This window comes from Betta splendens, chromosome 24 (genome assembly GCF_900634795.4).
Source record: "Betta splendens chromosome 24, fBetSpl5.4, whole genome shotgun sequence".
Lineage (NCBI taxonomy): Eukaryota > Metazoa > Chordata > Actinopteri > Anabantiformes > Osphronemidae > Betta > Betta splendens.
In genome coordinates, this window is record NC_040901.2 from 4,911,466 (window position 1) to 4,925,480 (window position 14,015).

At 46.7% G+C, this 14,015-nt stretch overlaps 1 protein-coding gene across 22 annotated transcripts in view; it reads right to left on the bottom strand.

The window, feature by feature from the left end:
• nrxn3b (neurexin 3b) overlaps positions 1 to 14,015 on the bottom strand; it is a 202,895-nt gene that overhangs the window by 49,635 nt on the left and 139,245 nt on the right. For all 22 annotated transcript variants that reach the window (XM_029140711.3, XM_029140715.3, XM_029140704.3 and 19 more), the window contains one exon: positions 4,050 to 4,231. In XM_029140711.3, the coding sequence (XP_028996544.1) occupies positions 4,050 to 4,231 (182 nt within the window). The remainder of the gene's footprint in view (positions 1 to 4,049; positions 4,232 to 14,015) is intronic.

The window sequence follows — 14,015 nt, forward strand, 5'->3', positions numbered from 1 at the left end:
ATAGAGGCAATGCATCGCCGGCCACGTACGCGCTGACTCACACCGGTCCACATCAAACATCCTGGATTATGTCTGTCAGAGGACGATGAGGTACTGTAAAAGAGTTGAATGGGGGAGCGGAAACGCGCGGAGACAGGGAAGATGGATGGATGGATGGATGGGCAGACGGGACAGAGGGAAGACCTGAATGAATACTGCATGCGTACCCCCACGTTTATGCATTCGGCTGGAACAATGTTCACATGTACTGTAACACACTGTACATGGACAGTGCTGCAGTCACTCACCCATCTCACCACAGCTTGCGGCGGCACTAGAGTTTCAATTGTCCGCACCTTTATCTCCGTGTGAATTAGCACGAGGGGAAAACATAAGTGGGGAACGGAATTTCATGTGCTGTCACTCAACTGGGAGATATGGGCAAGTTTGGTTTTTAGACTTGATAAGAACTGAAACATATTTGAGGGATGGAGATGAATGCATTAATATGCAAATTATGGATGATACTGTATCTCCGTCCAGCCAGAAAAGGTTTGATAAGGTCTTTGATGTGTCGTATATGTGCTATAGGTGCATATATATATACACTATATATATATATACTGTGTGTGTATATATATATACAAACATATATAGTCATGTTTACCCACATGACAACAATAGCGGTTTATTGTTGTGATTGTTCATGGAGTGCGAGTCGCTGGCTGCAGAGAAAGCGCTGCATTACGCGCGGCGTCTTTATTTTGTCAGGTGTCTCGCTGTGATTTCCACCTTAATTGGAAACCAAAAGAGCTGTCAGACATAAAAGTTGATGGAGCGTTGCTCCGTCCGCGCGCTGCCCGACTGCGACTTGGAACCCACGACGTCTCGGAAGCAGCTAGTTCACACGAGTCCACTGGAGCAACGCGCTCACGGCACTGACTTATTTTAACAGCTCTGACGGATAAAGTACTGTGTCAACAACTTTTACATTGGCTGCAGACGTTTTCCCTCTTTTCCCTTCAGATCCTCTGACCTGGTGCTGAATAAGATGAAGTAATGTAACATCCCATTCACATGGTGAGCTTCAAAAGAGAAGGCAGCGCAGACTTTTCTTTAATATTCACATCATATTTTAAGAGTTTTAAAAGTTCAGCCTTTATTGAAATTTACTGCCACCAGCGGAGTTTTCACTGCTACAAGGTGACATCAATATCTAAAGCACTTTCTTCTCAAGTTTGCGTCTTTAATTGCTCTGTGTTGTCTGAATTTTTTAGGTTTATTTTTTTTTTACAAGAATGATGTAGTTGAGAAGGGATTCGAAAGGATTTCTCTCACTCTGCCTGTGTGTGTGTGTGTGTGTGTGTGTGTGTGTGTGTGCTCGGTACATCTTGGGTAATCTTCACCTGCAGTCATGTGCAGTCCCTGGTGAGAGACCGAGTGAGTCACGACCGGCACATCTAGCCCACGGCTTACAGTTTCTCTGTCATGGATTTAAGCTTACCAACACACACTGTAAAGACACACACACACACACACACACACACACACACACACACACACACACACACACACACACACACACACACACACACACACACACACACACACACACACACACACACACACACACGTATTACTACAAATCAGTGGGGTGCTGCCATAAGCCGCCTAATCTTTCATTAAAGAGTCACCTGTGATGCAAACGTCTTTGATATTTGTTTTCCACGCAGCTTAAGGTTCATATGTCAGCGTTTGTGAATCACAAGACGTCGCCTGACAAGTATTATGCACTCCGCATCCAGGACAGCAAGCGAAGCCTCAAATGAAGCGCCGGTGATGGCGAAATGTCGCGCGCGCCTCGTCAAATTACCCCAAATTGCCCCTCAGAGTTCAAACCAAGCGTGCGGTTGTTCTTAGCAGTTAGAATGTAAACACTACAATCAGCATTTTAATTCGCGATTGCCAAACAAGCCGTGAGCTAATCAGAGAGAGGAGGGAGAGGAGATAATGGAGAAAGGGGAAGGAGACGGCGGGAAGAATGGGGCGGGAGTCGTGATTAGGTCTGTTTTGCTCTCCACTCTCGGGCTCTGGGCGTTTGGGGAAAAAACACGTCCTCCAGTTAGTTCTTTCTGTCTGTGCCAGCACAAGAAACCCACGTCAGCCAAGGTCAACCAAGGTCAACCAAGATCCTCCTGGTAAAGGATTATGCACACTTTTACAGGTGAATGTGAAGAAACCCTTCCTACTCTACCTTCTCTAGACATCAGCGTGACAGTGTGATTCTTAGGTAGTGACCTAATAATTGCAAAGGCTAAGATAATGGCCTTGTGCCTAATAAGGCCTTCGGTCAGACATGTGAATTGACAGGCGTAACATCTTTAACCTTTTCCTCTGGATTAATTACTTAATGCGAAACACTGACAGCCAGAACCAGACATCTGTCATTACCAGTTATTATCCAATGACATTTCAGCGTGTGCAGTTTCATTTAAAAGCCACACATCGAGTTCAGACAGACGCTTGTTTTAACCGGACGTCAGGCCAAACTGTGAATATGCTAAATGTGATGTGGGACAAATGAAAACAACAGCTGGATCACTACAGTCAATGTGAGGTTTTTCCACTAGTCTCTCAGCTAAATACGCAGAAATACTCAGGATTAATAATTTAGTGTTTACCTGTCTGAAAATTGCACAACTCAACATTTGATTTCTGTTCAATAACAGACTAATGTAGCAAAACGAAGCCTTGCACTGCCAAGTACAGTTTGAGGCCATAATTGTTATTGCCACACACCAGCTTTCAGTTTATAAGTTGAAATATCATATAAGCTGCAGTGTTAGTAATGTAGAAAAGAATAAAACACTACAGTAGGTTCAGAGCGTGCTCCTGCTCAGAATGCACTGGCAAATCTACACGCGCTTTATTCTATTAATAAATTCATTAGCGCTATGAGACTGGAGGAATGAAGACGCTCGCAGCCAAATTAGAAGAGATCCCCGGCTTGGCCTGCGATGCTGTGATATAGAAGAAGAGGAGCTAAAAAGCTCCTTCCCCCTTTAGAAATTCGCGCAACTGCTCCGTCAGGCATTTTCCACGTCGCCCTCACATGTACATGTTCGCCGATTTCCCTCTTTGCATGCCACCCCACTTCTTTCCCTCACCTACTCCACACACACACACACACACACACACACACACACACACACACACACACACACACACACACACACACAGTTTATCACTTTATAATATAAAGGCAGCTCAGAAGCGCTTGTTGTTGGCCCTCATCTTCGCCGAGCAGATGGCTGCTTTTCTGCACCACATGGCCGGCACTCAGGAGATGAGGGGAGCTCTTTAAGAAGAAAAAGACTTTCAATCTGCTTCAGCAACTGTAGCTCCTCCTCATCATCGCATCTTTTCTTACATTTTTTTTTATTGCACGGCTGCGAGTCTCCGCTGTTGCTGCCACCTCGAGGTGCCTCCACCGCAGCCACTCACCCTGCATACAGTACATCTACTGTAGTTCCTGTTGATGGCTATGTAAATGTGTCATACTTATGTAAGGGAAGCAAACACAGGGGGCACAAAGTGAGATTATTAAGATGCTGCACACTGGAGGATGCACAGTCAACTGACCAAGAACTCCAAGTTGCAGACCCCCCCTCCCTCCTCCTATCCTATTTCTCCAATATGTGGGAACACACTGCATATGTATGGAGAGCTGCATTTATTATTCATGCTGGGAGTCGGTGCGAATGTACTGGTGGAGTAACGTTAGTCTGGAAGAGGATGGTAAGCAGAGACTTGGAGAAGAGGAGTAAGTTCTTTTTTTATGGATCTGCCCTGTTTGTATAATTCAGTTTGAGCTCGACCGCTGAGTTTGACCTGCAGACTGCAATAGTTAAACCTTCAGCGCTGATTCAGGATTGGTCCGTGGTCATCCTGGCCCGATGCCGAAGGCTTATGGGAGTCATTCGAACACCAATAACGCTAGAATGACTAAGGACCACGTACGTGACGTGAGGACTTTGCATTAGCACGTTAAATAAAGCGGCATCGCTTACGATGTGGAGCATGATGTAGTCGCCCAGACGTGGAGCACTGTCGATGCGGACCAGGATGCCGTCCTTGATGGTGGTGCTGAAGCCCACGGCCAGCCTGTCCGTCCGCGTGCTCGGCCGCTCGTTGTTGGGCCACGTGTACGTGATCAGACCGCCTCCTTTACCAAAGATGTAGGTGGTGCCAGCTGTGAAAACACAAGCAGGGAAAGGGAGCTAATTAGATGTGCTGTAGGATTTAAAGACATAGGTAACATCCAGTCCTGTGATGTAGAAACAAATTCTCAATTAGACACCCGGGAACACGGTGTTATCATCCACAAGGCACAATCTGACAAAACTAGCTCCTTTAGGAGTGAAATCTGCCTCACAGTAATTCCCTTACAGCTACTTTTCCACGGCTCCAGTGTAATTGTGTCCTGTTCTATTTCAGATTTTTGACAGTATTCAGCCACCTTTTGGGTAGAAGCTCCCTTGGCACCATCTATGACCTATTCAGCTCTTAAATATAGCCCCTTTCTAGGGAGTAACAGCCAGTATGGACAGAACAGGATAAGTCTCCCAATCCTCATGTATTATATATGAGACCTGCAACCAAAGAACAAAGGCTGGCACAAGAAAGGAGAGGAAAAAATCGAAGAACCTTCATCTGGTTTAATTTGACAAATGCACTATAGACAAAAAAGGAGGCTTCAGCGCTGGTGCGGGGAGAGAAGCTCACCAGGAGGAAAATATTTGCTATTACATTAGCCACTATGCAGATTTTGGTCAGATTAGAGGATCTCGCTGGATCAAACTAGGCTCTGGGCCACAGAATATGTGGAAACAGTTTGCGGAATCCCTTTATTTATCATCACGTGGAGCCGTATAAAAAAAAAATAATAATAAAAAAGGAGAACGAGAGAAAAGTTTCATAATTTGGTTGCAGGGTCGGATTCAATTCCAACTTCTGAATGCTCCCTAAGGTGCGTCAGAATTAAAGCGCAGAATCCTTGAGCCGCTTAGCCATCTCGCCAACATTAAGGCAAAGATAATCAAGAGATCAAAGGCATTAGACCTACAGCAGACAGACTAGTGGGTGAATCAATACAGAGGAGGAAACTGCTCCCGAGGCCCAAGGATAGTGGAAAATATTTGGCCCACCTCCGACTGACAGAGGATTGCTAATGAAGTCTCAGAGATTTTTACATCGGTGCTTTAATTTGTTTCTTCCTGCCTCGATCATCCTCCGTTTCCCACATCTCTCCCTCCAACGCTCGCTCTCCTCTCTCCCTCTCCGAGTCACCTGAACATCTGTTTGGCCTTGTGATGGGCGCCCAGCTGTCTCACTGTTTCCCCCTATGAAGCGGCCAACAATCTGCTCCGCGGTCCAGAAATCCCTGGAGACGGCGCGAGCATATGGATGAGAGGGTGCCGGAGAGAGAAGGGGACTCATTCAACCAGATGAGTGTCTCTGTTTGCCTTTAGGCACACAAACAGGTCCGCGTCTCACACACCTTGGGTGTCAGGACAGTAAACCACCGGCTCAGGTCGCCGCCGTGCCATGAAAAATGTCTAAATAAGCGAAGCGTCTTCAGCCTCGAACAACTGCTTTATTCTAGTCGCTAATGCCCCTACACGCTTTGTTTAACACAGACTCCCTTTGAGAATATTCATTTTTAAGACAAACGATAAAATCTCTCGGTTGCTTTCGGTGACTTTGAAACAATTGAAGCATCGCGTATCACCTTCCTCAAATAGCTCCTTTCCTCCGTGCCGTCACGTCTGGCTGGAAACGAGGCCCTGATAGCGAGCAGACAGCAGCCTGCAGCCAGGTTGCACCGGATCTGGCCCCGCTGTCTCATTGCTAAGAAGTTTCCTTTCGCCAAAGGAGTTCGGGCAGACTCGCGATCAGTTTTCCCAGCAAGCAGGCAAACTTTGCCTATCTCATCTAACACACACTCGTTTTTTTTTTTTTTTTTTTCTAGAGGGGATGATGATGATGAGCAGCAGCGATACAAGCACCCCGGGGAGCCAATTATCACATTGAGGAGATTTGCTTAGTGTTTCAAGAAGACAATGTTGGGCATGAAACACACACATGCAGCCACACGCACGCACGCCGGCCGACGTGCGCAAATGCACATCGCGGCGCTCGGGTGTAAACGTGCGAAAGCGCACGTGTGTGCGCGCGCACAAACGCTCGCGCTGCCTTCTCACATACAGTACAGACGCACAAGTGGGTGATTATCTGCACAAGTGCAGAGAACAGAGAGAACCCGAGATTGTGGAAATGTAGCACGTTCCCCCAACTGCCTGCTGCGCCAAGGCGGCACCGGCTGGATTTCCTCATAAGCAGGAAGTTCACAGCGCAGCGATTTATACAGGAGCAGCGATCACGTGACGCCTTAAAAGTCAAGATTTCAACACAGAGACGGAGCCACAAAGATGGAGAGCAACTGAGCAGGGAATGTGCAGGAGCTGGTAGAAACTCCCAAGGTCAGTGGTTTCAGAACATGCATAATATATTTCTCTAAATTCTCTAAATTTAAGTAAAAAAAGGTATTTTTTAACCTTATATTATAAGAATTTCCTTTTTTAAGCAACAGGAAAACTTAAAGCATTTTTAAACAAATGCTATTTGAAAATAATCAACACATTTACATAGTTTTCATACATCTTGGCCAACACTACCTTCCATTTTGCTTCACTCATACTGTATCTTCTGCAGAGCCCTCTCATTCTGGGAACCAACCACCCAGTGCCACTGACTCGTGCCACGCGAGCGATTGCAGGAATGACGAGCTCAACGTGGGCACGTCTTTCCACAGTCATAAAGGTCTGGCAAGAAGCCAACTGCAGATGAAATATCATCAAAGGAACCAAATCTACAAACAGATTACTGCACAAGATGCTGTGTTGTTGGATCAGAGGGGACTTTCATCTCCATCTTTGAATAACGCAGTCGAGCATTGGGGGGGTGGGGTTTTGTTGGAGGACGGCCCTATAAAGTCTAATTGTACAACAGGCACGCCGCATCGATGAGCGAAGAGGATGAGAGATCGGAAGCCCTCTGGAGAAAAAAAAAAAAAAACGCTGATTGTCTTTGATTACCTTTCGATTGACAAAATGAAGTGTCATCAAATGAGTCTAAAACTCTACGGTATTAGTCCCAAAATAAAAGCACTAATACGCCAGTGTTCTGCTTCCCTGCGTCTGCTGTGCGCCTCCATTCAGAGACAAACTGCAGATGAGAGACTAGGTCAAAGCGTTGGCCTCTATTTCGCAGAGGTCCCCCGAGGCGTGGGAGAGCAGACAGAAGGTCAGGACACCTGTCTGCAGAACAGAACCATGTCCTGTCCTTCAGGCCCCCACGTGACACCATCCAACAAGAGGAGAAGTTGGGGAGGGGGTGGAGGAGGATACATCATTTTCACACAGTGCCAGAAATGGCAAAAGGTCATTTGTTTCAATCCACTTCACCAACAGGGAGAAAAAGAAGATCACACCTTGTTCATTGTGTATAACCCAATTAAAAACCTGATGAAAACTATTTAAAATACATTACTATGTGTGCTTTACACATTTACTGTGACTGCACTGCTACAGTATGTACATATAAAAGGACTAAACGAACGGAGGGGCTACCGCCATGCACGTCTGTTATAGCTGGGTAATTGGTTGCATTCAGGCTTCACGCCACGCTGCGATAAACACTCTGTTTAGAGGCAGCTGCTGGAGGACCTATAGTGAAAGAGGTGGACTGTCTGTCCAGGCGCAAAGGCTACGGCGAGGCGGCCGTCGAGAGTTTGCTGTTTTGTGTGGATGTTGGATGGAGAGGAAAGAAAAAGGTGCGACTGCTTTCCAGCCACAAAGCCCAGAGCGGCTGTGGGTGAACGCTCCCAGCTCTGTAACGCACGCACAGGGAAGCCACAGAGTCATCTGCATAGAAACGAATAGGCCTGAACTCCACCGCGCGCACAGGCGCATTCATCTCCCGTCTCCTTCCTGTGTACGTGCGCGTTGTTTATGTGCTTTTATGTCTTTTTCCCTCCTTGTTATCTCTTGGGCTTTCTGCAGCGCTGGCACCCCAGGGGATGGAAGGAGAAGACAAACGCGGTTTGATGTGGTCGAATTCTCTGCCATCGCAGAACGAGGAAAAGAAAAAAGGAGCCTTAAAAAAAGAAAGAAAATCCTGAAGACTCTAAATGTAATTGCCTCCTCAATCACAATCATAAGAACTCCATCACCACAATGCTTTCCCCCGCCGTGCTGCCTACATGGGGAATTATTAGGCTTGCCGTCCTTCACACAACGACAATAAAGAATCATTGACAGAAGAATCAAATTGTGAGATACTGAGCTGTGTAATCACCGGGATTTATCTCCATTTTACAACCTCTTATCATTTCATAATTCAGATTTCCAACTGTTGCCTCTCTACTGTGGGACGGAGTGAGGGAGCAGACGGATGACTGAACGCTCCCTCGTTGCTCCATTCTCACCAGCTGCCAGAAGCAAGTATAGGGCAACGGCATAGATGTGAACGTATGTGCCTGTGGTAAAATATACCATTTGTGGTGTGTGTACGTCGCCGCGTGGCCCATCTCTCATCAGTGACACTGAGCGAAGTGCAGCAAATGATTGATGAAGGCTACCGCGTTGTGAAGAATGCCTGTGTTAGGAAAACAGCCAGCACTGAGTGATTTACACTGAGCGCCTCACAGTTATAATAAGCTGTGGCATTACAGCACTATATGGATTCACGCGCCAAAAACCAGGAGTAATAGAAGTGGAGGAAAACCCGAAAAGCTGTATTATGATATATAGGCAGACAACAGGCTGTAGAATATATGGAAAATTGGGACGAAGCAGCAATTGTGAACGGTTGGTGCTGTGTATGTAGAGATTATTCCACATTGTATAACATTTTGTCAGCGTCATATTGTAACTTTATGAGCCACAGCCCACTGGCGAAGGCAACCAAGCGAGACAGCGGCTCAGGCAGCGACCGCGACCGCCGCTTGGGCTGCAAAGCGGCACCGGTAGCTGGGGCGATAAAGCCGGAGCCGCCGGGCAGCAGCTCCACTGCCTGGGATTGAGCAGTCAAACGCTGCAGCGCTCGCGTTCGGGCCACAGTCGGTCGACGGTGCCAAGGAAAAGCTGAGGTCTTTCTGCCGCGGTGAGATTTACAGTAGCGCTGACAGTTTTGTTGGAGCCGGTTACTGGAGCCGGCGCACGGGGAACGGCAGGTGTGTGACAGCAAAAAGCCAGTGAACATATTGGGCTCTCCTATTGAGGTGCCACAGCTAAAGCTAAAAACCATCCAATCTGACTCGCATATTTACACTGGGATTGGTTTAGTAAACGTAATAGGCTCTAGGAGCTGAGCATTTAACGACTGTGCATGTGATGAGACCTTCTGAAGGTCCTAAAGGACGCCCACGTAGGTCCTTAAATTAGCTGATCTCCGGTTGAATTGCAGTTCAGTCATTGGATGCTACATTTGGCTCACTTAAACATGAGATGAAATAAAATGAAAGAATCGTTTGCTTTACCATCCTTTTATGTCCTTTGTGCTTGGAAGTTGACCTTTCACTTGCTTTTCCATGTAAGCAGCTATAATGGACTCTTTTTGTCGGAGGCCTTCAGGGACAGAAGGGCGTGGGTCATTCATCATTTGGAAGCATTCAAAGCCCAATATTGTTAGTGTACCGCAGGTGGCTGCTTTAATATGTAAAACCAAGCCTTGGAAGAGGTGGTTTATCTTTGTTAAGAGTGGAAACATGACCCTGAAATCTGGGGAAGATTATATGAAAGTGTGCTTAAGACAGAAAAGGAACGGTGAGTCATTCAGAACAACCAACTGGGACCACACCAGACTACCTGCAGCCGGTGAAAGCTGAACAACAGCTAATGCTTCCCTGCAGCTTTAAATGCAGCCATTGTTTGTTACTGGCTTGTGCTCATCAACCACGATGGCTCATTTAAAAACTTTCTGGACAAGCACTTCACATATTTCCTTGATGAACAGCTTGATTTGCCATCTGCATCGCGTTGCTGAGGCAGGAGCCGGGAGATGTGGGGCGACTGATGCAGGAGTCACTTTTGCAGGAGTTGGGGGGGACGACGCAGTGGAAGAAAGGAATAAAGACGCGCAGATGGGAAGAGAGAGTCAAGTGGCGTCGACGCCAGACTGAGATGTTCCAACACGTTCTCTCAGAGCAACAGGAAGAAAAAAAAAGCTTTGTAATATCGGTTCCTTACCCACAGACATGTCAAATCATCCTCAGATCACTACAGAGGAACAGGAGGATCGACTCACAGGCGCCCATTAACGAAGCAGTCGCGCATCCTCACCTCAGCTTCAAGTAACACTGCAAAGGCGCAAATGTGAGTGCACAGACGCGAGAATGCCGCCACACAGACACGCACTCGTACAGCAGAAGGTGAGCCATTACAACTCCCCCCTCATTACTGCGAAACTCCACTAGCCGGTCTCACCCCCCGTCTACGTTTCCCCTCCTGCTGCATCGCTGACACTCGGCTCTGCTGTAGAGGCGGGCGGACAGAGGGGAGCGGTTCTAAATGATTTTTTTTTCTCGCTTCTCTGGAGATGTCAGCTCCTATTCTGTCTGCTCGGAAAAAGAGAGGAGGATGAAGGAGAGGGGAAAAGGGGTCTGAAGAGGATTTCAGAAATTGGGAGAGGGGGGAGAGGGAAGATCCACACAGCACTCTGGGCTACAAAGAAGACCTGTCTGGTGACTTTAATGCTGCCACCAGGAGAATTTTTAGGGACGCCGCAAAGAGATGAAAGGAAAGGAGGAAGTTCACAGAGATTCAATAGGATGTTGGGTAAAACATAGATGGGCAGCGAAGGTGGAGCATGTCACTCAGAGAAAGCTAACACCTGATACAGAGCTGGGGCCCTTCCACAACCAAAGCGCTGTAAAACCCAGCTCCTGATCCTTTCTACGTCAAAAATTAGCATTCTGTCAGCTCTCGTGTTGGTGCTCACGCCGCTCTCAGCAAAATTAGGACATGACTGTCTCCTTCCCCGTCATTCATAATGCATGATACACAATGCGTGAGGCATATCACTTGAGAGGCAGGCCACACCAAACCCTGCAGAGAATTAGGTGAAGAAGATCTCCTAAAGAATAAGGGATTCCAAGATGGCTCTGAGTGGAAGCATCATTTATAATTGAATCTCCCCCGGAGGATAGTGCAGCCTGTCTGCCTCAGCCAAGGCTTCGTGGAGAGCCCAGAATGCCTCCTTTCCACTCTACTTCAACTTAAAGGCCTTCATACACAAACACAACAGAGCACGCTAAGCTACTGATCTTATCCCAAGGCCTTTATGAATCAAACCACAGTCGGACACATTTAAGCTTTGCGACTTGTTTACAAACTTGCCTACTTTTACTGTATATACATTTTACTGCATATAATCATTGTTATGGCTGATGGGGTTCGCCATCTTCAGTGTGGTCTGAACAGGTTTATATGTTGTTTTCCACACTCTACAGAATGATGAAGACCCGAGTTGGAACACGCCGGCTGAATGGAAAGTAGACTCGTCCAGCCGGGCAGATAGTGTTGCAGAGTTATTTTTCACATTGTCAACAAACCACAGCGGCAAATGGATTTTGTTAGTTCGGTTTGTTTGCCCCAGACTAGTTGTGCGCAGAATGTAATAAGTCAACACGGATCGACTGGCTGCCACCTTCGCCACCTGAAGTAACCAGTCCCAGTATCTGCTGCAGGAGCTTCGAGCACTGAAACGACAACCTCAGCTGCACGACGTCTCCGCCCCGCTCCTCCTCAACTGCCTCAAATATATATTATAAAGACGTGGGAGGGCAATAATTAAGGTGGCACTTTTGCATTAAATGAAAGCTGACAGCTACAAGGTAAATGCTGCAGATGGGCAGGGCGAGCCTGTCTTTATCAGCCCTGTCAAAGCATTGATTCTTCTGATTTCCTTCCCTGTGTGTGTAAGACTACCTTCACTGGTACATTCTATTTATAAAACCACCTGATCTCTGTCACAGATGCCCATTCGCCTTTGAAGATATGGATTAGAGTGCGGGATGGATGGACACTAAGAGGAATCAGTGTCTTGTATGAGGCGGCGCTAATCTTCCCTTTGATATTGACAAGATCAAATAGGAAAAGCACTTGGAGGTAGAACGCCGTACATAGGGATGGCTTTTTCCCCCACACAGGGAAAAACAAACAACGCAATCAAGTTGACAATACGGATCAGTGTTTGCGAGATCAAAATCAAACTGTGAATAAACATGCCTGATGACCTTCTTTGTTTGCCCGCCGCCTTTGTCTGAATTTGGTGATTGTTCGCTGAAACACAGAGTCATTGTCTTCTTTAAGGGTAGACCAGCTGTGCCTGTGGTTGGCATGGCAACCCCACATCCTAGCCACCAACGTCTCTGACAAAGCGGATACTGATCCTACTTACGTCCTTCACTATGTCCAGTTGTGCACGTGCAACTCATCTCCAACATCTCTACAAAATATAGGAAAACTCATAATATAGAGTACAATCAAAATATTAAGTGTGGGACATTGCACTTCTCAGAAGTTTATCCAGCTGATGCCTCCATGTCCATGCTAACATTTAAGGCACTGCTCGCTGTGGCCCTCTTTCCAGTAAACAACTCTCCAATTTAAGCTGAGGCCTAAAGTAGCATGAGTGGCAGCCTTGATGAAGTGATTGGTTTTGACAGGTAGCTCTTATTTCTGTGTGACATGCATTCAAAGCGGGAAGGTACACACAGGCCACGGCTAAGTGCACCGGTCTGCCGTTCTTTTATGGAAGCAATCAGTACATGTTAATGGTCATTCATCAAAGTGAATCAGAACCTACTGCTCTGTGGGGTTTCACCTGCGGAGCCCCACTAGGCTTTATGGTGCTTCTGTGGTATTATTTCATGCAGTGGGAGGTTAAGAGTTTCCAACAGTCTTGGATAAGTTGACTTAAGTTGACTTTGAGCGACGTTAGGCATTGGGAACAATAGGCGGCAATCACTGGAAACCCGTCAAGGTTAATGTTTGCGCCAGTCTGATGTATTCTGCTAGAGGTGTTTGATAAGACTCAAACCGGTCGATGACAACTTAGAAATGTGGAAAATGACAGAGTGGAGGCGAAGAACGTGGGCGCATTGCTGATGAGTAGGACGATGATGCCCTACAATCACTGGATGTGAACCCAGGTGAGCAACCGAGCAGTTCTACTGGACAGTTTAGCCAAAGGTGCTCTTGGGTTTGTCCAGTTAGCGCTAAAAGGTTCTGGCAGCTCGAGTGCACAGGCACGATGCCAACCAAAGCAGCCCATAACAATATGGAGCCAGAGTTGTAGATACAGTATGGAGGATGACTTATTAGTTTTAGTATTGGAAAATTCTTTGTTATATGTTAAAAATGACAATGTGAGAGTAGCAGAGCACTGGTCCCATGAATGAGCTGCTGGTGCACATTGGAGCTTTCCGAACATATGCACAATAGTCTCTTTCTTGGTTTCCCTTGGTCTATACACACACACACAGACAGCACAGTCTTTATCAATGCAACTGGGTGAAAATACCATAATTGTACAGTTTCCATTTTCAGCTCCCTCTGGCACATGGTCCAAAGTCAGGACTTTACTGAATGTGTAGCCCTTATAATTAATGTTCTCCCTGTCTTCGCTTTCTTTTCTATTCTTCTCCTTCTCTTTTTTCTATCTGAACAGCTACAGTTCCTTAACAGAGTCCGGCTTGTCGTTACCTTTCCCTGCTCTGAGGACAACGAGCCCAAAACACAGCGGTGATTCAAGCCAGGGGAGAAAAATTTGGCAGGGGAGACAAAATCCATCTCCTTTTAGTCATTTAGCCACAAAGCTGCAGAGAGGTTGGCCCTGCATCCCCTCCTCTGTTATCTGTTTCCAATCCTTTATCAAAAAAGAATGGGTTTGGTAGGAGGCGGAGGAGGACG